General features: G+C 39.6%; 2 protein-coding genes across 2 annotated transcripts in view; both read right to left on the minus strand.

The window, feature by feature from the left end:
- LOC147307846 (solute carrier organic anion transporter family member 5A1-like) overlaps positions 1 to 9,603 on the minus strand; it is a 44,936-nt gene extending 35,333 nt beyond the window's left edge. Inside the window, exon 1 of the mRNA XM_086270890.1 lies at positions 7,909 to 9,603. Coding sequence (XP_086127016.1) covers positions 7,909 to 8,872 — 964 coding nt within the window. The 5' untranslated portion in view covers positions 8,873 to 9,603. The remainder of the gene's footprint in view (positions 1 to 7,908) is intronic.
- A 6,883-nt stretch (positions 9,604 to 16,486) lies between these two features.
- Positions 16,487 to 17,782, minus strand: LOC147307847 (tripartite motif-containing protein 16-like). The gene has a single exon (XM_086272426.1). The coding sequence runs from the start codon at positions 17,780 to 17,782 to the stop codon at positions 16,487 to 16,489; it is 1,296 nt and encodes a 431-aa protein (XP_086128552.1).
- Between the last annotated feature and the right edge of the window lie 6,502 nt (positions 17,783 to 24,284).

Here is a 24,284-nt window from a genome sequence, read left to right on the forward strand (position 1 = left end):
TCACTTTACAGGTTGCTTTTTCCTGGAGCTTGACGATTTTTCAAAGAAAGAATCAATTGGCTGACAGAAAAGTAACTCACAGCAGTTTCAAGATGAACTGCTGGCTCGTTAATTCTTTGATTTACAGGCCAAGCAGAAAGCGCAACATTCTTCTCTATGTTGTAAACACTTTCAGGTATAATCAAAGAGCGCAATAATCATCCTTTTTTTTTTTTTTTTTAGACATACAGACTCAGTGTAAAGTAAAGTTAATACCTCAAAGCACTAAATGGATCACAGTATCTAAACATGTAGCTTATTCTGTTCAATGGGTAACCACCACAACTCGTGGTGGCCTAGTTTAATATTTCTGAATCACTTCCACCTTAACAACAACTTCACCACTTACTGTGACAAATGCAGATCATGCCGATGGGAAGAACCAGGCTAAATAAGGCACGGTAGCTAATTTCAACAGTTATTGTAAAATGTTGTTTACGTTGTTTCTCATCATTTGTCCTGACTGGCACCTCACTGTGAGGAAGCAGTGTTTACGCACCACATATAAAGCTGACGACAAACAGTGAGGGGCTCAGGTGACTCTGTTGTGCAGTGGAGGTGGGGGCGTCTGGTTGGCACTGTTTGTGCTCTCTTAGAGGGAAGCTGCACTACAGATCAATACAAAGTTGTTCTGAGTGATCACATTTATCCTGTGATAAAACATATTTATACTTGTGGGATTGATCTGACCGGGGCTGATCTGGTTACACTTCACTAAGACACTTTATGGTTGCTTTATTATGTAATTCGCAGCCCAAATATCACATCGTCCAAAGCTAAAAACTGGAAATGTCACATTCATATTGTATGTAGCGTCACTGTAATGACTGATACCATTTTTTATTTTATTTACCTGTTTATTGAGACAGAGTAAACAGTTAAATGCAGTCTTACATACAGTCCTGATGTATCAACTTATTTCTATTTTTTGTTTGACTATTTTTTTCCCTTGTTTTACTTTTAGATCTTTCTTTTATTGCCTATATATCTTGAGTGAATACTTTTGAAGAGGCCCTTACAGCATTAAGACTGTACAAACCTGCCATGATAGTTTTTTATGCTTAATCTCTGAGTAATAAGAAAACTTAGAAGGAAGCTTCAACACGTGTCATGGTGATAACCCTGTAAACCCTGAACGAAAAAATAATTGCCAGAAAATTAGAATTTAAAAAAAATAGTGTTTATTGAACTTTTAAAACATTTTCTAGTTTTAATTTGTATCATATTTGCTATACCCCCTGTTTTTCTGTTTATTTGTTTGTTAGCAGGATAACCTGAAAAGTTACGGAAGGATTTGGATGAAATTTTACCAGAGGTGAATTACATCTGCTTTCGATCCAGATATGCTTTCGACTGTTTTTTTCCCCACTGCCAGACACTGTAAAGCTGGACTCCTCATATCACAGCTTTAAATTACACAACAACAAGACATAACAAAAAACAGAGATATTTCCCAAAGGTTTTAAGATAATATCACAAACGAATCCTGATCCCGAGACAATTCAGTGTACGCAGGTGTATGCAGACTCAGACACAGAAATCTGTCTCCTGTGGTGTGGATGCACCAAAGTCTAGCCAAAAATAAGTGATTTAATCTGCTGTCAACTTAAATCCAATTAGACCGTCACACTGGCAGTTCATGGTCGTAAATAACACTGATTTTACTTGTCCCCCTAAAAAAATTAAAAAATGTTTTAAAAAAATTGCGAGGCGACAGGTCTGAGGTCATATTCATGGAGCGCTAACGTAATTCGTTACCAAACATGGCAGCAGCGTTACACCCGGCGAGGACCACATTGCGTCTCTGAGCTGGCACATTAAAATTTCGAGTGGCTGCAGCGTGGCCCTCTGCCTCGCATGGCAACCAAACAGAGCGCCTCTTATTGGGGTTACAAAGCAATATTGTCCTGAATTATTCTAATGGCCGTCTGTTATTGCCTTTGGGCGTGATCTCATATGTAGGCTAACACAAAGAAGGGCCAATACGGACCAGAATGTGTGTTTACAGCAGACAGTTAAGCATCTTGATAAATGTTCAAAAACAAGGACCTCCCCTGTCTTTACCTCGTCTCAGTTCAGATGCATCACCTTATCACTCATCAGTCAGCTTGAAAATGCTCATGAACAAGCTACACACCAGAGGTTTTAGAGTATGAATGGTGTTATCCTCTTAAATGAAAGCCTTGTGTGTTCTGGGATGGATTTTAAGCTTTATTAAACTCTAAGGTGAAAGGTCTACCGGCTACTTATCAGGCCTTTCACTTTTCCTTCACCTTTGGCCCAGGAGTCCAGGCTGAAGGTGCTGACCTCGAGCTGCGAGAGCCCCAGTACAATCATTACACACCAGCTTCCTCTTTGAAGTCCATCTTTAAAAGCATGTACTTGAACAAGAAGTACTGTTATTGTGAGCAGTGATAATAGCAGTCTTATAAACACCCAGCTGTTCTAAAGCTCTCTAAATAACAAATTACTTTTGCGAAAGCCCATCTTTGTCCCAGAAAGACCTTTCTTTTTTTTTCCTTTTACAAGTCAGGGCCACACTCAAAGAAAACGATGCATTGTGCTGCTGCGAGTTGGCCCAGTTTCCAATGGGCATGCCAGTCGGACTTAAGATTTACTAGAAACTCCAGTTTAAAACTCCCTCCCAGTGGCCTTTTATTACCATTAAGAGCCCTGAGAAACTAAGTGACGCCCTGAATCGGGAAAATAATTTGTCATGTGTCACAGATTGATTTCAGTTCAAATTGTGTCTGCAGAGTTAGATCTTCAGCCCAGATAAACGCAGCTGTGGTCTATTTGGATAGCTGAATTCACAGTATGGCTTCCGATTCAGCAAAGATATCATCTGTCTCCACTCATCTCATGTCACTAATATAATAACCTAAGTAGGCTAAGCACCGTAAGAGCCTATCCGAGTACAGTCAACCCTTTGTGCTCACTCTCCATGGTCAATATCAGACGCAGAGTAGATCCCAACTCATGCAAGAGAGAGGCAGAGAGCCAAACCTTCAAACAAAGCCTCAAACTGACTGCATGTGATATTTAAAAAAGCCTGGACTGCATTTAAAACAAAAGAAAAATACTGCTTTTAACCATTACTGTGTAGCAACAGCAACCTTTCATTGTTCCTGTGTTTACATGTTGAGAAATTAACAGATTAAAGGAACTGTTAACAGGTAAATTAATCTGTGCATGTGCTGACCACTGTTACAAAGCTTGAAAAACACTGCAGTCTCTTCCCATTCCTTCTGCTGTGCGTTCACTGGGAACTGCGAGGTGAACTGGTTGCAACTTATGAGAGAAATCCAGTGATATAATAAAACTGATGACTGGGAGGATTCGCAGTGTCCAAGATTTCAGCATACTGACGCAGACATGCTATCAATCTGCAAATCAAACACTGAAGCAAAACCAGTAGAAGTCAAGATTTTGCAGGAGCAAAAACATTCTGATTCTGTCTCCCAGTAACACAGCATCTTACTTACATAATATCAGGTGATGGTAATGTAAACCTACACACAACATTCACCATTAGGACTGAAAACAAGACAATTTGTTTTTAAACAGCCCATGTCCTCATTCCTGTAACTGAAGGAGCTGTCAGCTGCCATTAACCCAGCCGACCACATCACTGTGTTTCTGCAGCCAACCTCCTGCTCACTGAGGATCCTCTGCCCTGCTCTGCATTGCTCTGTCACATCCAGCCATTGCTCGCTGCTGTGAACAAATGCTTTCTTTAAGCCACCACAAAGGAATGCCAACGGTTACTGGTCAACTGGGTCCTGCCGGACAAACCCGATTCAGTTAGAGGAGAATGTGGGTAACGTTTTTTTGTTTTTGTTTTGTTAGATTTTTGTACATATACCTACTCAAAAAGAGAAAATAATAACAATAATGTATCTATATTTTAAAATACAGACATATTTATATTTTAATAAGAATATTATGGATCGTATGAGACCTCTGATTTACTTTGAAATTCACTTTTCTCCCTGACTTAAATTTCCCCTTCCCAGCACCAAATGCTGCTGGCACGGTGGAGTAGTGGTTAGCACTGTTGTCTCACAGCAACAAGGTTCTTGGTTTGAACCTTCCGTTCGCCTGGGGCCTTTCTGGAGTTTGCATGTTCTCCATGTCGCTGTGTGGGTTCTCCTTGTCCAGGTACTCAGCATTCTCCCACAGTCCAAAGACATTACAGGCGTAAAAGGTTGACTGCCTCTCTGTGTTGGCCCTGCGACCCATCCAGGGTTTACCCTGCCTTGACCTGTGACAGCCGGGAAAGGCTGCTAGTCTCTGTGACCCTGAATTGTACAAGTGGTTAAGAAAATGGATGCGTCAAAGCCTCTCCATTTTAGCTCAAAAGAACACAGAGCTCAGGCTGTACCCAAGACTCGGGTACAGAGGCTCTCTTTTTTTTGCCCCCACCACCAAATAACAGGAATGCACATAAGAGCTTCCCTCCACCCCCCTACTCCTTTCATAACTCAGCTCTCATTTGGCGGTTTAATTAGGCTTTACCTTGTTTGAGGCTGCTGGAGCGAGAACTTCTGGGGAAGCATGTGAAAACAGGGGGGGTCACTTAACCCATTTGGCTGCAGAACTCTCTGGACCAAGTCTGCGGCTCAGTAGAGTCACAGAGCAGGTAATTAAATATAAAAATAGTTTTAGTTTTATGAGCTTAACTGGTCTTTCTCCTCCCCAATCTAACACTTTTGGGATGAAGCAAAAAGCTAATCATCACCCAACAACTGCTGGACCACACTAATGCTCTTCACTCAATAAAATCCCTGCAGCCAGATGCAGATCCAGCTGTGCTTTCCCATAAGACTGGATATTGTCTTTTAATTTAAAATTTAAAACCAATTTAAAAAGAAAAATAATAATTAAACACCTTCAACATGTGAGAAGCATTTTTAAGCCAGGGCTCACAAACTGAATGTTTTGTATTGCCTTAAACTAACCAGCGGGCTAGCTTAAAAGACACTGTTATTATTCTTCACCGCCTCAATGTTTCACCATCCTTGGAGTTTGTAGTTTTAAGCCTTTTTTTAAATATAAGCTGCAGCCAATGAGTTATAAAGAACTATAAAGAAACCTCTAAAAAGATGTTTCTTTATAGCTATTATCTGAAATCAAAGCTGTAGTTATAGTCAGCTAACCCAAAGTGAATGTAGTTAACAGGGACTACGTACCCTACTGATGGCCTGTTATGATAGAAGAAATTACTAGAAGATAAGCTTGATGTCAAAAAGGAGAGACCTTTCCGATGCCACAATGGTTCTGACCAGATACAAGCTGGGAAAATTGACCTAAACTGAACTTTTTTAAGTTTTCTTTGGTGAAATATCAGAAAACAGATCTGACATCCAGGCTATGAAAGCTTGTGTCTGTTCCTCTGTTGAAACTATGATCTATCCCACGATATTGATCAAATCTGAACAAACATGAGATTTAGATGAATTTGGATTTAGACTATAAAACTGCTTTTCTTGCAGTTTTTGACAGCTCTTTTTACTTTTAGCTTAAATGTGTTTTTATGTGGTTCTCTGCCACACTTACAAAGTTGTGAGGGTTTCAAAAATATAGGGAAATGGTTGATTCACCACATGTGAAGGAACATAATTCATAAAGTTCTCATAATATGAAGCTAAAATTGCATAAATTTAACAAATAAAGTTACTCTAAATTTAAAATACATCAGCTCATTGTGAGGGAGTCAGGTGGGAGGACTGATTGCTTTTCACAAGAAAGACGTGGCAAAGATCAACAACTTAAAATGATAATAAATAAAATAAAAACAAAAGCTTCACAGCTATAGGTTTTAAAGAGGCTGTAAGAGTCCTTCATCAGTGTGGAGAAGCAGCTGCAGCCACAGTGAACTCACAGCTGTTACACTGGATTGTAATGACTGGAGGAAAAGAAGCATATAAAACACACATAACCTAACAAACCAACATGTAACCAGCCATTCTTCAGGCTATTTAATCCTTTAGTCGATCACTTTTCTTGATCGTGTATGAATGTAAACTTCTGTTAACTTTGAGGCATTTGCTTGGACAAAAGACACAACACGGATATTACTTACTAGCTCTTTCAACCATTTTATAGATAAACAAAGAGCAATAAGCAAAATTGACACTAATTATATGTCTGTGTCGTAGCATCTGCTCTTAAAGTCAACTACCTTGTGCTTCGTAGGTTTTCAGTGCAGTGCTGAGATCAACTATACTGTAACATTTTTAGTCGTTGAGTTTAATAAACCGGATGTGTTTACAAACCTCATAGCTTTCTCTGTGTCATATAAATTGGATTTTCATTTGTTTTTGGAGGTTTCTTCACACAGTAAGTAATGTATTAAACCATTAGAAAACACACAATACACAATGTATAATTTTTCTTTTTTTACTTTACAAAGGGTTGCAAAGCATTTAGACATTTCAGTTTTTCCCAGCATTAATCAGGTGAGGTTAGTTATTGCCTGTTTTATTGTATTTCATTTCTATTATGACTCCATCATTTTCTTCTCTAGAAAAAAATCCAGGGACTCATCGAAATAAAAACATAAGCAATGAGTTGTTTTTCTCTGGCTTCCAGTTTGTTCCCAATGGAGATTCAAGTGCTTCTACTAAACACTGTATAAGAGAGAGACATGGAACTCAAAGAATCACTAATAGAAGTTTTTGGGAGGACTCCATAATGGCTCCAGATGGCGGTTGTCCCACCACTGCCTCTAAAAAGAGCCAATCATCAGCCAAACTAGTAAAACATGTGGGCTAGTTGTGTTATTGCACTGCTGGTGAACACCATTTACAATAAACATGTAGGTAAATGTACTTACAGTCTTTCTAATGGTAATATCTGTTCAGATCTCCTGTGGGAGGAGCCAAAGTCACTGAACTTTAACACAGCCATGAACGAAGCCGTCATGGTGCGTAGCTTTGCATGTGTAGTACAAATAAAATGTTGACAACCAAAGCTTTTAACCTGATTTCAATTTTAACTTTGGCTTCCAATTATTATTAAAACCATATGATTAAGATAAAACAAACTACTGCTTTCTAATAATAGTATTATTTTTGCCTTTCAGTACCTTAATTCCCTTTAATTTTACACTTCTCTAAAACTCCAGATTCATTCAGTTCACATTTTTTTATTAATTTATTTAAAATTAACATAATTTCAAATGGACTTTCTTAATTTAAAACTTGATTAAAACTTTGGACGCGGCCAGTACGGCTGCTGAGTGGTGAGCACAGGCAGTATAAAACATGGATCTTAAAGGTGAAGCCAGCGCGGAAGTGCCTTAAACTTAAACCTGCGTTCTTCCTAATAGCCAGTAGGGGCCAACAGCTGGACTTCTAGTTGTATAGAAGTTAATAGGAGAACAACCTTCCAACCTGCCCTCTCTAAACTCTGTCCTGATGAGTTTATGGACTCAGTTACTCATCTAAGGTCACACTGAATAAACATCAAGCCCAATTTGGAAATTTTAGTCATTCTAAGAGTCTCTAGAGGATAATCGTGGGTGCATTCATAGGGAAAAGGTGGGTGTTTTTACAGTGAAATGATGCTCAACTTGAGGCTTCATAGTGGGACTTCACAAACCAGTGGAAGTCTGGTTAGTAACCATGGTGGCTACTTCCATCTTTCATAGTGTCTGTAGTTTTGTCAGATCTGCCAGAGCAAAATGCAAACACAACATGCAAAAGTGTCACAGCGCTGTCTTGCTGTGAGCCAGTGATGCCCAATTCACCACTGTGCTGCTACTGGCCTCCATGCTGGTGGTGGATGCATGTACAAATCCCAGCAGAACTGCTCCATATTTAAGGTGGGCAGGAAAACTAACCAAACATTCCCCCAAACTCTTACCTAGATACAGCGAGGCATTCTCCTTCTTCACATTGTCGTCCAGGTAGGTGGGCCCCAGCGTGTAGATGGGCGTGGACCCCATGCCTACCAGGATCTGAGCGATGACGAACAGCGCCACGTACAGGTTGTGCTCGTTGCCCTCCTGGTCTCTGGGACAGGAAGTGATGTCAACGCGATCCCTGCTGCTGGCATTGCTATTCATGCACAGGCCCTCGTTGGCCGAAGATGAGTTGACCTCCTGGATCTGGTAGGGCGGGGAGATGAAATGAGGTAAGGAGAATAGGGCAGCACCCACAGCGATGAAAATGCCCCCCACTGCCAGCCAGCGAGGCCTCTGGCCCCGCCCACCAAAGTAGCTGATGAAGACGACCACCAGGAGGCTCCCGATGTCGAAACAGCTGACGAGCAGGCCAGACTCTGAGCTCCTCAAGCTGTACCTTTTCTCTATGGTGGTGATGACGCTGCTGAGGTAGCCAGACACCATGAGCGACTGGATGAACGTCAGGTAGCACATGCAGAACAGGAAGCAGCGAGAGTCCTGCAAGATGACGCCAAGGTGCTTCCGACTGGGCAGACGAATCTGAGCTAGCCTGGCTGCGAAAAACCCCGGGGGCTTCCTCCTAGCCATGTGTTTACTCCTTCGGATCTCCGTGTTCTCCATGTACGAGGCCGGCCTATTCAGCGCAGACTTCCCTGGCTTTGGCGGGTAGTTTGCTCTCGTTGGGGACTCGGCCTGGAACGACTCAGTGTTGGGCGGGTTCTGGATGAACTCTGTGCTCTCCTCGGCCGTTATGGACATCCGCACTGAGCTCGCCAGTAAGGTTTTCTCCTGAGGTGCAGCTTCGCTTAAAACAGGCAAACTTTTAGATTTGAAGTTCGTACCTGGATCCTCCACCTCGCTGGAAAACCCGTCCTCCTTCTGAAGGGACTCGGACAGCTCTGCTTCCTCGTGGTCAGCCATCATTTTCAGTCAATTTTCTTTAGAGGTTCAAAAAAAGAAGCCGGCCCAGTCAAAGAACACATTTACAGTTCAGGGGCTGCTGGCCATCACATCTATTATTAATAGGAACACCTACTCCCACAAAGAGACCAAAAAAAGCAACAATGACAAGCACGCTCACAGCCTCTACTGTATCTCTGCTGCAGGACAGCAGACAGCTCTGGGTTTGTTTATCTTGTCATGCACACTTGCCTTCTGCCACCATCCACCATAATCCGGAGGTGGAGACCGCTCAGGCCTCCTCTGCTCGGCCAGCGGAGCTCCGGGGCCAGGGCTCCCTGCAGATGCTTGCTTCAGCAGGACGCTGGTGCTCCTGGGTCGGGAGCAGGGATGACATTAATTCACAGAGCATCCCTGACAGCCCTGCCGATGCAGATCACACAGCCGCAATAATGTCAGTTCTTTCATCAGGTTGCATGATCGTCGTCCCCTGCTCCTCCTAACTCCTGCCCAAGTCAAGGGCAACCCCGACTCCAATGTTATCAGCGCACCAGCTGTCCTCCCAGCGGGCGAGGGGGGCTGGCATTTAGGGATTATCTTTCGGTGCAAATTCCTGGGGAGGAACATGAACGAATAAAAATCAGGGAAACGGGGAGAAGTCGTCGAGGAGAACCAAAGACAGCGAGCAGAAACAGAGCTGCAGCTCACTGCAGTGCTGCTCGGCTGCTGTCTGTCGCTGTTTTGAAAACAACCAGGTTCAATCCAGGAAACACTTCAAAATAAAAGCTACAATTTTAGTGACAAAACTCCCAAGACACACAACATCATAACTGTGAACAGTAATGGCCATTTCGGGCTTTCTAGACTATTTAAGATAATATAGCTTGTAGTAACTTTCCTGACCAATGCATGTTTTCACAATTATCTCCACACGGCTTCAAATATTGCAAAAATAAATAAAACAAAAAACCGGAATCCCATTAACTGTATATTACATCTAAAAAACGTTTTCTGTGTATATTCACGTGCCTCTATATATAATCACTCTTGAACATGTGACTGAATCTGCGATATTTAATATTAAATTCGGTCTGCTTAACACAAACACAATAAATTCCTAACAGCAAAATTAGCAAATTAGAAGAAAGGCCGTCGGAATTATCACAATTTTACTGTTTGTTTGTTTTGTTTTTTGTTTGTTGTTCTTTTTAATGTAGGGTTTACAATATAATGTGTGGAAGATTAAAATGTTTTATTTTGAAAAGAACCATGGCTCGCGGCCATACAGCTAGCGGCTAACAACCCGTAACAATAACAATATCGACATTGTCTTTCATTAACCTGACATACGGTAAAGATGAGACATCATTCAGACCTTCGTGTCCAACTTCCACTAAATAATACTCAAGGGCTGGTAGTGAAGAGTCATTCAAGCAACGCCCTTGTTAAAATATTCCACATCCAAAATATCATGTAGCAAATTAGTGGAGAAAATACCGGAAAAGTGTTTTCAAAATAAAATAAAAGCGTCAGAAAAAAAGGGGGCGATCGCCCATTAAAGCAAGGGAACTTTGGAGATTCATTTTGAGGAATTGCAGGTATTTAAAATACCAGTTTGGCCAGTAGCCGATGCATCCGAGTTTGTTTATTTGTTTGTTATTTATTCATACTGTAGTGTCAAATCAAAAGATAAGCTAAACTGTTTCAAATCTTTCTTTGTCAAAGATAGCAGATGTAAAGAGCAAAGAACACCCCTCTGTGTGAGAGTAAAAAAGCCAAGCAAAGGTTAGACGAAATTTCGAGTTATTAGGTCAGAGGCTGAAACAAATTTCCACAGGTATCAGTCAGTGAGGCCAATACTTGAGTATGTGACCAATATATAAATATTAAATTAAGCCTTTTTATCTTACATTTTTATCTAGATCCTAAAATAGGCAAAGAGTTTAGATAAAGGTTAAATATAAATTAAAATCTAAAAAAGTGAGAACAATGAGATTGTGAAAAAAATACTATAATACAAAAACACATACTGCATGTTAAATATACAATATACACTTAATGATAAGTATTTATTTATTTAGTTAAAACGTCATGCAGCATAATAAGCATAATGAGGTTTCAAACTTCTCCAAGGGCTAAATGAAGACCTGCAATGCTTTGCCTTAAGTATGTAGATACCAGTGTTGGTCAAGTTACTTGAAAAAAGTAATCAGTAACTAATTACTGATTACTTCCCCCAAAAGTAATCCCGTGACTTTACTGATTACCTATTTTCAAAAGTAATTTGTTACTTAGTTACTTAGTTACTTATTTAAAAAATGATTTACAACCTGAATAGGTAAAGAGCTTTCTATTTTTTCTGCATCATCCATCATATAAAATGTAATCAAATGAAAAAGTCTCTTTTTGAAACTAGTTTTATTAGTTTTAGTCTTTTAACTTTGCGCATGAAGCAAACATTAAATTATATGCAACATTCTCTGACTAGAAGAAATTTGTTTAACATTTAAACCTATTTTCTGCATATTCCAGCATATAAAATAATTTTTTTGTGTGTTTACACTCACTCTTTCAAACAGATGCAAGCAGGGGCGATTCTAGGATCAGAGCTTTGGGGGGGCTGAGCACCCAGAGAGCTGCCCAGCCAGCCAAGATACACTTTACAAATCAAATCAAATCACTTTTATTGTCACATCACATGTGCAGGTACATTGGTACAGTACATGTGAGTGAAATTCTTGTGTGCGAGCTTCACAAGCAACAGAGTTGTGCAAAATACAATAATGTAAACAAGCAAAATACAAGAATGGCTACATCTGAAACTAATAAATATATGTACAATATATAATAGTATATGCATTTCTGGATGTGTATACTAAATATTTTTCTACGTGTGTGTGTGTGTGTGTGTGTGTGTGTGTATACACATATTTTACAAATTAAATAGAGTAAACAATAAATAAAATATGTAAAAATATACTCGTCACAATGAGACTTCTTGCCTGTCTCTGTCAGTCCCTGCATCCTCCCTGTCCTCGTTGTCTGTTGTCTTTGTCTCCGTTATCAGTCATCAAAATTTTACCATCTCTGTGCAATTCTGCAAATTTCTTTATTAAATCATAAGATTCTTAAATTCATCAAGTCTCTCTGTGCCTGGGTCCTCATCACAAAACATGACATCACTGTTTTGTACATTTTAACACAATTTAATCCCCACATTTGTGAAAGAAAAGCAAAACACTTTTGTCTGTAACAAAACCATCAAATCAGATAAAGGTTATTTAAATACTGCAAAAGAAGAATGGATTGGAATAAAAAAAAAAACACATCCTAACCTTAATTACTGGGTGAGAATAATGAGTGACGCTCATAGTGAGTAAAAAGTAAACTGAGTGCATTTTTTGGACAGCGATTCACTTTTAATGTGCATGTATAATATAATACAGATGCATAAAAAACACTCCCAAAAAAGAATAAATTATTACAAATAAATTATTACAAAATATTAAGAAATATATATATATAAAAATGGAGGTAACTTTGCCTGTGGTAGAATGTATACCATGCATGAAAAAATCTTTACTGCAGATACTAATTTGACCAATTTAATAATACTAATTTTGCGTTAGATTCATAAGATTTATGAGTTTCATGCTTTCATAGTGGTCCTTAGGAGAGCTTGACATTTTTTATCAGGTGGTACACACTGTAAAAAGTTTGAGAAAAGCTGATAAGTGTATGTGTGCTTTTGGAAAACATTTAAAGCTGCAGTGCAGAATCTTTGAAACAAGCTTAAAACATTTTTAGAATATAAACAGAGCATCTGCTTCTCTTTACAGCTCCTCATGTACGTACTGCGTCAGTCATACAGACAACTGGACGGTCCAAAAGTTGGCCTACCTATTACTGGCTGAGGTTTTAGTAGAGTTGTGGCTGAACCACATAAAAATATATAATTAATTTTAATCTCCCCAATCAATTATAACATGATGTTGGAATGTTGTTAAAGAGGGTCAAAACTGTTTCAACCCAGTTTGTTTAGCAGAGTCTGTACAGCAGCTTTAATATGGAGAGAACACAACTTCCAGATTGTGTGAGTAAAATCAGGTTTTTTTTCTCTTTGTCAGTTTAACAGTTTCTGTTGTGCCTGTCACTGTTCCCTGTCTGTTTTCTTACCTGGTTCTTCCCGACCTTGTACTTTCTCCTCACATTCTCCTCTTTCCTCTCTTCCTCTTCGGACTGACAATCATACACAAATAGATTGTATTCAATTAGATGAAAAATTACATTAATATGAAAAAAAAATACTATTAAGATCACTAACAAAAAGTCCTCTCAGTGTACTTTCAACCAAAAGGCAAATAACCAAACCACATGTACATCTAATAAAAGATAAATATTGAAACACTGATCCAACATTATTGATCATTTGATTTTATACTTTTACCTGAATGTGGCTCCTTTTTTTGAAAAAACTTCCTTATATCCATTATGAATCTGGCTGCCTCTCTGTACACACACACACAACAGAAGTTATAAGATTAATGGGCATCCAGTCAGTTAGCTAGTTAGTATCCATTTCAAACAGGACAGTGGTAACAACAATAGGCTACGGAGAACTTTAAGTTTTTGATTTTAAATAGGCTGTATACATTTCAATGGGAGCAACAGGACGGTGAAATGTTGATGATTTTACTACAGAGTAGGACGGATTGTAGGGTAGCAAACATTGTTGGAAAACACGTTTTCAACAATGCAGGTTACCTGGTGTAATGTTTTTCAGCTAAAAAGAAACATGGTCTGACTCCTACCTAACTATATAAAGAGTAACTGAAGGTTAAATGCAGCTAACATGTCCTGTTTTAAGCCAGGCACTCACACCTCCGCAGCCACCATCGCTCTGGCAGCAAGAGCGCTAGAGCCAGAGCAGGGGAGAGGCGAGCTGGAACAAACCACTTTGGGAGGGGGGGTTATCTATACTTCTGTTGTTAAAATGTTACGTCTCAACCAAGTACTGTATGCTTTTTATATTTTTAGTAGTGTGTCACACAAACAGCAAATATTGTCAAAAAAGTAAGAAATCTTTGGGGGTGCTGTGATTCATCCCTAAAAATGGGCTAAAATCGCCCCTGGATGCAAGTAAAACACAGCAGAAAATAAATAAAACCTGTTGCTCTGTTTTCACCTGTATAGCAGGAGTAGGGCAGGCGGAGGTTTGCCCTGGTGCAGGTGTGTCACAGCGGTCAGTGGAAGGATCTGGGAGTTTCACATTCCCGTGGCAGAATACTGTCGGTACTTGCTCGGACGTTTAGGGTTTTTGTCGCTGTAAAAAGAAGTTTTCTTCCCACGCATCCCACGATTACGGAATCAAACACAGCGTGCTTACAGGAAAGTAACAGTAATCTAATGACCTTTTTTGCAATAGTAATCCCTTACTTTACTCGTTACTTTAAAAAAGCAGTCGGATTACAGTAACAGTAAGACGTTACTTGTACTTGTAATGCATGTTACTTGTAACTCATTACTGCCCATCTCTGGTAGATAAATAAGAAAAAACATATAAAAACCACAAATATTATTACCAGGCATCCAAATTCAAAAACAACCCAAAAAAATGAGATGCAGACACTGAATATGGGAGCAGGCATTTACACCCATTTAGCCAGATGAGACCTTAGAGAAGTCCAACACTGATGTTGTGCAACGACATGTCCACAATCATTGTTTCAGTTCATCGCAAAGATGAAAGATTAAGTTACAATTATCATGCAGATTGTCTTTATGGACCCAGCTTTGCTGGCATGAACACTATCAAGTAAACACTGGATAGGGTCTTCCACAAGAGTTTGCAAAAGACAAGATTATTTAAGTTCAGTAGCATGACGAAACATTTAAAACAAAAACTATAACAACTTAAAAAAATACAATAAAGTAAAATCTTTACTTTTTTTTAATTAAATTTGCCAAAATATGAACCAAAATGAGGAATTTGTACATGTGTTTATTGAGCGTGTGATGTCTACATCTCTCAAACAGTCTAGTGTAGTTTGAAAATTAAACATTCTCAAAATAGAAACTCATAGGAACAAATAGCCAAAAAATTTATCTCTGGAGACTAACTGAATTGAAATCCAGCTAAAATAAAACAAAATATTAACAACTAATGAAAAACAAACTTTTAAAAAAAAAACAGACACCATTTAAAAGTTTACAAAGGGTGTCCATATACTTTTGGGATATGCAGGTAAGAGACCTGAGCTTGAGAAAAGAGCACAAGAACGCAGCGACCTCTGGTGGTTAATATGAAAACGACAAATACAGAAACCTGCATTTAAATTAATCACATTTTTCACATTATTAATATTTAACACATTTAAAATTATTTTAAGTAAGTAAGAAAAATGTATTTATATAGCACATCTCACGTAAATATAACAAAGTGCTTCACAAAAAAGCAAGAAAAAAACAACATATCATATTAATCTGAAGCAATAGACACAACATAACATCATTTATTGTTTGGAAATACTAACAACTGTCACTCAAAGTTCTAAAGCCTCACAATGGCTGCCCCATTAATTCGTTGTACAATACATACTTTTTATGATTAAAAAAATCAACATAACGAAGAGCATGAATTGTTCCTAAGAAAAAGGAAAAGTAGTTTTGTTGTGAACTGAGTAAACTTAATTTTCCAAAATATGAACAACTATAAAATGTGCCCGTCTGTGGTAAGAAGCTCGTTCATCTGATAAACAGTTTTGTTGGTCGCTATCGTGCAGGTGTATTGTGTAGCTGCTGCATGTTATGTGTGCTAGGTTTTCATGCTTTGTGGTCATCTCTGTGCAGCTAACCAGTGGATTAACTTTAGTTGTGTCTAGCTGATTTCCCACTACCAGAGGATCTGAACCAAGGAGCCATTACTTTGCAGTTTTGAGGTGGAATCACTTTGCACGTACTGGGTACAAAGTCGCCATCAAACCTCTTCTAGTAGGTACAAGGAACCACAACCAACCACCACCCATCACTGGTCTCACTAATGCCAAGCCGGCATTTCGGCAGAACCAAGAGGAGCATCAACAGTACAGCATTAATGATGAAAACCAGCGCAGAGCTAGGAAGGGAGATGCACCCAGGGCTGTTCAAGGACAGTGGTAGACCACAGAAAATCCTGGAGGGTGAAAATCAGACCTACATCCAGCTGCAGAGCCACACTAGCAACAGCAGCAAGCCCCACCGTGAACGTAAACACCAGCAGACCAACAGACACGCCTCCAGCAGGGCAGACACAGACGGAGGCAGCAGTGGCACCAGCAGTAGCAGTAAATATGTAGTCACAAAGGGTTCAGAGTGGGTTTGAAACACAGACAGTAAAATTATTTAGCTCAGTTCAGTTCAGAAAGTATTAGAAATAGTATCCTGAATACCTTTTGTTCTAAGATTTGGTGCCAGGTTTTTATTTACCTTGATTAAGCAGAGACTTTAATGCCCCAATTGAAAGTTCCTTACTTAAACCATCTTAAAGCAGCTTCATTCAAACTGAGCAACCCTTTATGTTACACAATTAAAGTTATCTTTTTCATTGCCATCCACAGTTAAAGATTTGAATAATTTTGTTCATGCTTAATTCTGCTTAATTTATTTGTTGTTACTGTGACCTCTAGCAGTACATCTGTCCGGATGATTAGGATAACATTGTATTACCGTCATGAACGTCGCTTTTCTGTTTTTTTCTGATAGTAACACATATTTGTTTGCTGTGTTTGGATCCAATGTGATTTCACATGAATATTTTAAGAATTCATCTCTGGTCTTTGGCTCAGATTCTGGTAGTGAACCATCCACATTAGTGATTTTCATTAAGACGTTTGTCCATTTCTCTCTTAGAATTGATTGTAGTATATCTCTGGTCTCTGATAGTGCCCTTTGCACTCTGTCAAAATGCTGCAGACAAAAGGAGTGGATTGTAATAAAGCATATAGACTCACTGAGTGCTGACAGTGAGGGGTAATTGTGTAGAAACTGGATGTGATCCTCTGTGTGTGAGAGCTGCTTCAGCTCAGCATCTTTCCTCTTCAGCTCAGTGATCTCCTGCTCCAGCTTCTCCTGAAGCTCTTTGACTCGACTCACTTCAGTTTCCTGCTGGGATCTGATCTGCTGCTTCACATCAGAGCTTCTTTTCTGGATGAGATGGATCAGCTCAGTGAAGATCTTCTCACTGTGCTCCACTGTTTGATCAGCAGACTGATTGATGGCCTCCACCTCCTGTTGAAGCAGCTTCACATCTTTCTCTCTGTCCTGGATTCTCTGCTGGATGTTTTGTCGACTCACCTCCAGCTCTCCCTGCCTCTCAGTCCTTTCTGCTGCAGCTGAGACTGTGTCGTGGCCTTTATGTTCATCCACAGAGCAGAGATAACAGATACTCTGCTGATCAGTACGGCAGAACATCTTCATCACCTCATCATGACGAGAGCAGATGTTCTCCTGGAGCTTCTTGGAGGGCTCCACCAGCTTGTGTTTCTTGAATGTAGGTGAATCATAATGAGGCTGAAGGTGTTTCTCACAGTAAGAAACCAAACACACCAAACAGAACTTCACTGCTTTCATTTTTCTCCCAGTGCAGACATCACAGGCCACATCTTCAGGTCCAGCATAGCAGTGATCAGCAGGAGCAGCTTGGAGTCCAGTCTTCTTCAGCTCCTCCACTAAATCTGCTAACATGGTGTTTTTCACCAGGACAGGCCTCGCTGTGAAAGTCCTCCGGCACTGAGGGCAGCTGTAGATTTTCTTCTTTTCCTCTTCATCCCAGAAGCTTTCAATACAGTTCATGCAGTAGCTGTGTCCACAGGGAAGAGTCCCCGGATCCTTCAGTAGATCCAAACAGATCGAACAAGAGAAGGCGTCCTGATCCAGATCAACTCTTTTTATCGCCATTTCTCTTCAAAGTCCCAGGGTACTTAAGTTTGCTTCAGTTTCCTTCAGCAGAGTTTGAACTGTAAGCCAAAAGCTCGCCATGCTTGTTTGTTAAAGAGCCTGCAGTAAATGACGTTTATCAACTCTGACACTCAGCCGCTTGCACCCATCTAAAACCTGGCAGGTCTGTGAAGCGGCGGGACACTTAAAATATCTGGACAGACTGAAATGTGCCAGTTCGCTTGTTTTGTTTTGTTTTTTAATCAAAGTCTCAGCAGCACTTCTACCGACCTCAACCAATCAAATATTTGGTTTCATTAGATTTGCACTCCTTGAGTCCTTTTTCAGTACGCACATTCTTCATCATTTCTCTGCAGAGTGCATCAGTTCTGTTGTCTGAGTAAGTGTAGTCAAGGCAGCAGATTCAGACACACATACAATCTACTGTATAGATTTATCACGGTAAATATATCAACAAAGGATCCAAAGTGATATCCTGCTCTTGCATCCAGGTGGCCAAAAGAAAACGAAAATTGTCACAAGCTGTGAAGAAAGTATTGGTTAGTCCAGAGGACCCGTCATCAGTAAACTGGTATTGGCTGGGATGTTTCATGTAAAAACCAACTGTTCATCATCTGAAACCTTTACAGACATATATGTATTTGTATATTTGTATAGCGCTTTACTAGTCCCTAAGGACCCCAAAGCGCTTTACACATCCAGTCATCCACCCATTCACGCACACATTTACACACTGGTGATGGCGAGCTACATTTTACCATGTCGGATCATTTTTCACAAACAGCTGCTTAAAAGCAGGATGAACGCCAAGACTTGTGCGCAGTGGAGTAAATCAGTAAATCATTTAAGCTGCTTTCCAGAAGAAGAAGCTTTATTTATTTGTGGGTACAAAGTCACAGTGAACTGAACAAACTATACGTGCTGTTTCCTTTGTCGGTGTGATTGGATGAAATGTGTCACTTAAAGAAGAGTGACTTTCAGTTTTGTTTTTTGTAATTAAGATCCTTCTGATCAGATCCGTGTTACGCACCAGCTGCTCACTGCAAGATATCTTATCAAAAAGTCTGTGAGGAGCGATAGGGGAGAAATTAATTTCAGTGAGAGCTGCAGCGCCGAACACTCAGACTGTTGAGTCACTCTTCTTTCTTTGAGTGTGTTGACATTTTAAAAGTATCTTTGTGTAGCAAATGCTTGACACTTTACTGTCTGGTGAGGCTCACACTGGATTTCTGAAATTCAAAGTTCCTCCACAGATGTAGGAGTTAGAAATGTGCATACAAATTCAAATTCAAATTCAAATTTTATTTGTCACGTACACAGTCATACACAGTACGATATGTAGTGAAATGCTTGGACAACTGTTCGTGACCTAAAGAAAACAAAAAAGGAAAAGGCTATGAATAAGATAGGAAATAAATATGAAAAATTAAAAAGGGTAAATTTAACTAGGAAGGATGGCACACATCAGATGAATTCCAATGACCTTGTAGGGGCGTAGCGTGGCGTCATGGTAACAATCCGCTACAATTTGTCTCACATGTCGACTCAAAGATTTATTGGCCAGATTTTGACAAACAGCTTTATAAAGCTAACGCAGTTTCCTCTTGCTGCCACTTGGTGCCGCCTGTGCTCTTTGTTTCCCTAAAGCAGCTAACTCATCATGAGGCATGATGGTTTTTGAAAATAGAGCATCACACAGGTGATACTTGTGTGTCAAATATGATGCACTTGGCTTTACAAGGTTTATTATGTCACGTGAGACTGATAGCTGTATGTTCTGTTAGTCTGTAATGATGTTGATGTTGTGAGTTTTATACTTGTGTATATTCCCATATTTTTACTGCAACCCTTTTTACAGACCAGACACTGCAGCTGACAACGAGGCTTTAAAGATCCTCTCTTTAAGAAGCTTCGGTGACCCAGCTGTGGCTTTCTATCAGTAAATATATGAGCACCAGGAAAAATAAATAAGCTCACTTTAAAGCGTTGACCTTTATCCATGGCTTTTCATATGAGTAGAGTCAGTTTCAGCTGTATAAACAGCAGCATGACGACTGCAGCCAATTAACCTGTTTAGCACTGCAAACATATACACTGAACCCGGGAACTCAGGCGTGTTTGGAATCACATTAGAATCTGCTAAAGCCATCTGGATCCTGGATTTGAACCCAGGCTCTTTTGTTAATAGTCTTCATATCCTCCCCCGAGCTTGCAAAGGTTCCTCTGGTAATTATCATTGCTGTTGTTTTTTTCTCACAATATGAAAAAACTAAGTTACTCTGTGAAAAAAATCCTTCAGTTTGGTTCTCAAAGGGCAAAAAGACCATCTGGTTTCAGAAATAAGCCAACAAAAGCTACTTTTTCCCATAAAAATAAAACAAAAACTTTATTGTGACTGAGGTTACAATGACTGGAACTATGCGTGGGATGAGTTACCTTTATGTATTATTTGTTTAATCTTAGGAGCAGATAATAACATGTGCATAATGTTAGAGTGAGCTCAGCTCATGTAGCTTAAAAGGTGCAAAACATTCAGTATGTCAGAGTACTAAAGTTTAACGATTTGTTAAAACTACATTTCTAAAACCAGCAAAAACTACAGAGAAACTGTTTTGTGCAGCAGCCACTTTCAGATTTTGTTTGAGTTTTATGAAGTGAACTTCAAACCTTAATGTTGGTCCTTTTATAAGATAGTTTTTTATGTTCCCTTCAACAAATTTCAATAATAACTGCATGAGAAGAGTTTGTTCATGTTTAAGTTTGTGCCAGTGTTGATTGTGTCTGTAAGTAACTAATGAACATGTGCTGATCATCTGCAGTCTTCTGCTGAGTCCTGGGATTCCTCCTGATCGATCAATTCATTACACCTGCACTCCCCAACAGCAGCAGCTTCTCCTGGCAGTATCAGCACTACAGCAACTTCAGTCTGACCACCAGAATAAACCTGATCCAGGAATGCCCCCAGACCAGGACGAGCAGCTCCCAAAGGATCCGCTGCCAAAGTCCTCAGACCAAAAGGTGGTTTGAATGTTGGGGGTGACTGCTGTAAAGTTGAAGCATGAGTGAAGAGGACCAAACACGAAAAGCCAGTTTGAAATAAAAACAATTAAAGCATTTTGGTCACAGTCCTACTTCATACACGCAGACTAGATAAAATAATCAGCTGCAAACCTAAAAATAAACTTCAGTTAAACAAACAACCACGTACCTGATTAACATACAGTTATCCGATGCTGCTGTAGCGCTGAAGCTGTACAGTAGGCCGTTAGGGAGATGTGATATGATCTCCCAGTCTGTCAGCGAGGAAACCACCAGTAAATATTTAATCAGCAATTTAGTTTGCCTTTCAAATATTCATGAAATCTAATCAACTTAATCACGGTGTGATCGTTATTTCACAGCGTAATGAAACTCCCCGCCAGTTCACTCAAGTGTGTCCAGGGTGGCTGACTTCACGCCGTCGCTCTCTAAAACAATAAGACTGACACACACACACACACACATACACACACACACACACACACACACACACACACACACACACACACACACACACACACACACACCTAAAGATGCAGGCACACATGCATCACATAAAAACAATGTAGCTGACTAGGAAAGGAGAAGGGAAACCAATAATTAAAAAGATTTGCGTGAAAGGAAGCAAAAAAAGGAAAGAAGGAAGGATAGAAGTAAGAAAAGAACAAAGGAAGGCTAAAAGAAGGAAGGATATAAAAACAATGAAAGGAGGAAGAAGACAGAACGTAGGATAAATATAGAGAAGAAAAAATGAAGGACAAAGGCAGAATGATAGATAATTGTAGTTGAGAAAAAAAGGAACAAATAAAGGACAGAAGGAAGGAACAAAGGAAGCTGCATTGTTTTTCAGCTTTGCTGTTATTCTGCCCCCTGGTGGCTAAAAAGCCACATAAAGCAGCTTTAAAGATTATTGGACAGTTTTTGTACAAAAAAGGAAACAAGATGATCAATATGAAAGATATATTCAACTTCACACTAAACAGACTCATAAATTATTGACACCATCAGCCATAACTCTGACTTTACAGGAGCTGTTTCCCATTTTTAGAAATACATTTATTCCCTTTCTTGCCAGGAGTTAGTCAATAAGACTCTTGGGGGGCCGAGCTAGCTGTCCTCCCGCAGAGCTTCCAGTCTTTATGCAAAACTAAATGTGCAGCTGGGAGTTTTGCATACTGATGTGAGCGGGCTATGAGGCTGCTATTTTATTATCTGAGTATTTTCTTTTTTATGTTACAGCTTCTTCAGATGTTTGGTTTGGGCTTTAAGTGGTTTCCAGAAGTTCTCCCCTGAAGGCGAGATGACACCAGAGGCATCAGATGGATTGGAGTACCCTTGGAGCATTAATTTTTACAAAACTTCTCAAGAGTTTATTTTATTCATCTCAAACTGATTAACTTTTCTGCAGTTTTGAGATGAAGTTGAGCACGTACCAGCAGATTTGATCCCATGTTGGTGAGGGAGAGCAGGAAGTAACATTATGAAGTGTATACACACATGCGCCTCAGAGGAGATCCTGCAGCTTTCTGCTGTGTGCAACAAAATATTATAATATGGCAAGAAATGATAACGTGTACAGCTTCTCCTCCTGCCGTTTCCCGACATCCAATCTGATAAGATGAGATAAAGTGGATGTGAGACTTTAGCATCACGCAGACACAACAGAGAGGCTATTACTGCGTCTGATGAAAAGCAGATAGATTGCACTGTATTCCAGCCTGTGGCTAAGATCCCACAGGGCAGGCAGAATGAGGTGCTCTCCAAAATGAGCTCGACATCGCCGCAAATAGGACACAGCAGCTTCCCCGTGTTCTCCTCGGGCCAAGCATTACTCTGTACATTAGATCCATCTCACCGTTCCTCTGTGGAGAGCTGCAGCAGCATGTACGGGATAAACGGAGGTGTATTGTTGTGTCACCTGGAAACATCCCGTGTTATAGAATTAGCATATTTATGCTTCACAGTCCTCAGTTTCTTTGTCTGGCTTTAACCTGGATTTAATTCTCCACAGTTTTAAACGTGCTGTTTAATTCAGTTTAAAGCTTCTTAACGTGGGATTCTTCAGTGACTGTGGTCATTGTTGGATTCTTGTTGCTTCGCATTAATTACTGTTTTATTGATACGCATGCAAACACACACACACACACACACACACAGTGTAAATGACTAGAAAGGGAGAGGGAATGGGGTTGAAGAAAGGAAGGAAGGAATAATTTTAAAAAGGCAGGAAGGAAGGACAAATGGAAGGAAAACTGATAGAAAGAAAAGAATAGAAAAGCAAGAATAGAAGAAATTATGGACAGAAGTAAGTATGGTAAGAAAGGAACCAACAAAAGAAGGAATGGTACAGAGAAAGGAAGAAGGAAGGAAAATAGAAATAAAACATGAAAAGAATGACGGATGGATAGAAGTCAGGAAAAGAAGAAAGTCAGAAATAAAGGAACCTGAAGGGTATAGAGACGGATTAAGGGGAAAGAAAAGGAAGAAGCAAGACTAAAAAGGAAGGAAGGAAAGAAGAAATTTTATAGAGAAGGAAAAGGAGGAAAGTTAGGAAGACCATAGGGAATGAATGAAGGAAAGGGAAGAAACAAGACAAAAAGGAAGAAAGGAAGAACAATAGAAGGAGAGGTAGAGAAACAAGAAAACAAAGGAAGGCAGAAAGGAAGGATTGAATATGTATTTTATTAAATGTGTAGGACGCACTCGTGCTGCTCATCACTATGAAACACAACAAGCAGCATTAATGAAGGATAGACTGTATCTAAACAATGGACTTAGCTTCAGGTAATGTAACAAATTACTTTCTATCACTAAAGTTTTTAAATGTTTTTAAACGTTTTTAAACTCTAATGAGTAACATGTAGTTACTGCTGACTGACTCCCTCGGTCTCTCCTTTTTCCTTGTTCTAGAGTCCATTGTTGTTTCCTCCAATTAGAGTCCTAGATGCTGAATTATTATTATTATTATTATTATTCTCTCTCTTTTTTTTCTTTTAGACAAACCTGCTGCATTCTGCGCTTGAGGCCTTGTTACAGTTTTCATCTTGTTTTCCACCCACCTGCCTTTTCCCTGTCTGAATACCAGGTCTCTTTAGATGAAGCGTGACAACCACTTTGCGTAACGTCAGCCTCGTGGGATCATTAGTGTGAAAATAAACTTTGTTATTTTGTTTTTTTGAGGGGGGTTTCTCTTTATTTCCAGCTCCCGTGTCAGAATGCAGAATTTATAGTCTGCATAAAGACTGGAAGCACTGACAGCTAGGCTGGTCCCCAAAGAGCGTTATATATTATCTCTTGCTAAGAAAGAGAAAATAGCGATGAAAAATGATGAATTGATGAGGCTCAAGAAGATCTCACAACCATAAATTTGAATAAATCTTACATATTGATCACCTGATTGTCTTTGGATGTGCAAATCTGGCTGATTTAACCTCTTTAAAACTGTCATGGGTGACACAGAGCA

Source organism: Aulonocara sp. 'chitande type north' Nkhata Bay, linkage group LG18 (assembly GCF_057382095.1).
Source record: "Aulonocara sp. 'chitande type north' Nkhata Bay isolate Kocher_YH1m ecotype deep benthic linkage group LG18, A_spYH_male_GT1.1, whole genome shotgun sequence".
In the NCBI taxonomy this organism is placed as follows: Eukaryota; Metazoa; Chordata; class Actinopteri; order Cichliformes; family Cichlidae; genus Aulonocara; species Aulonocara sp. 'chitande type north' Nkhata Bay.

What these genes read in the sequence shown, in the direction of transcription:
- LOC147307847 (XM_086272426.1), bottom strand. Translation starts at nt 17,782, where the DNA reads ATGGCGATAAAAAGAGTTGATCTGGATCAGGACGCCTTCTCTTGTTCG.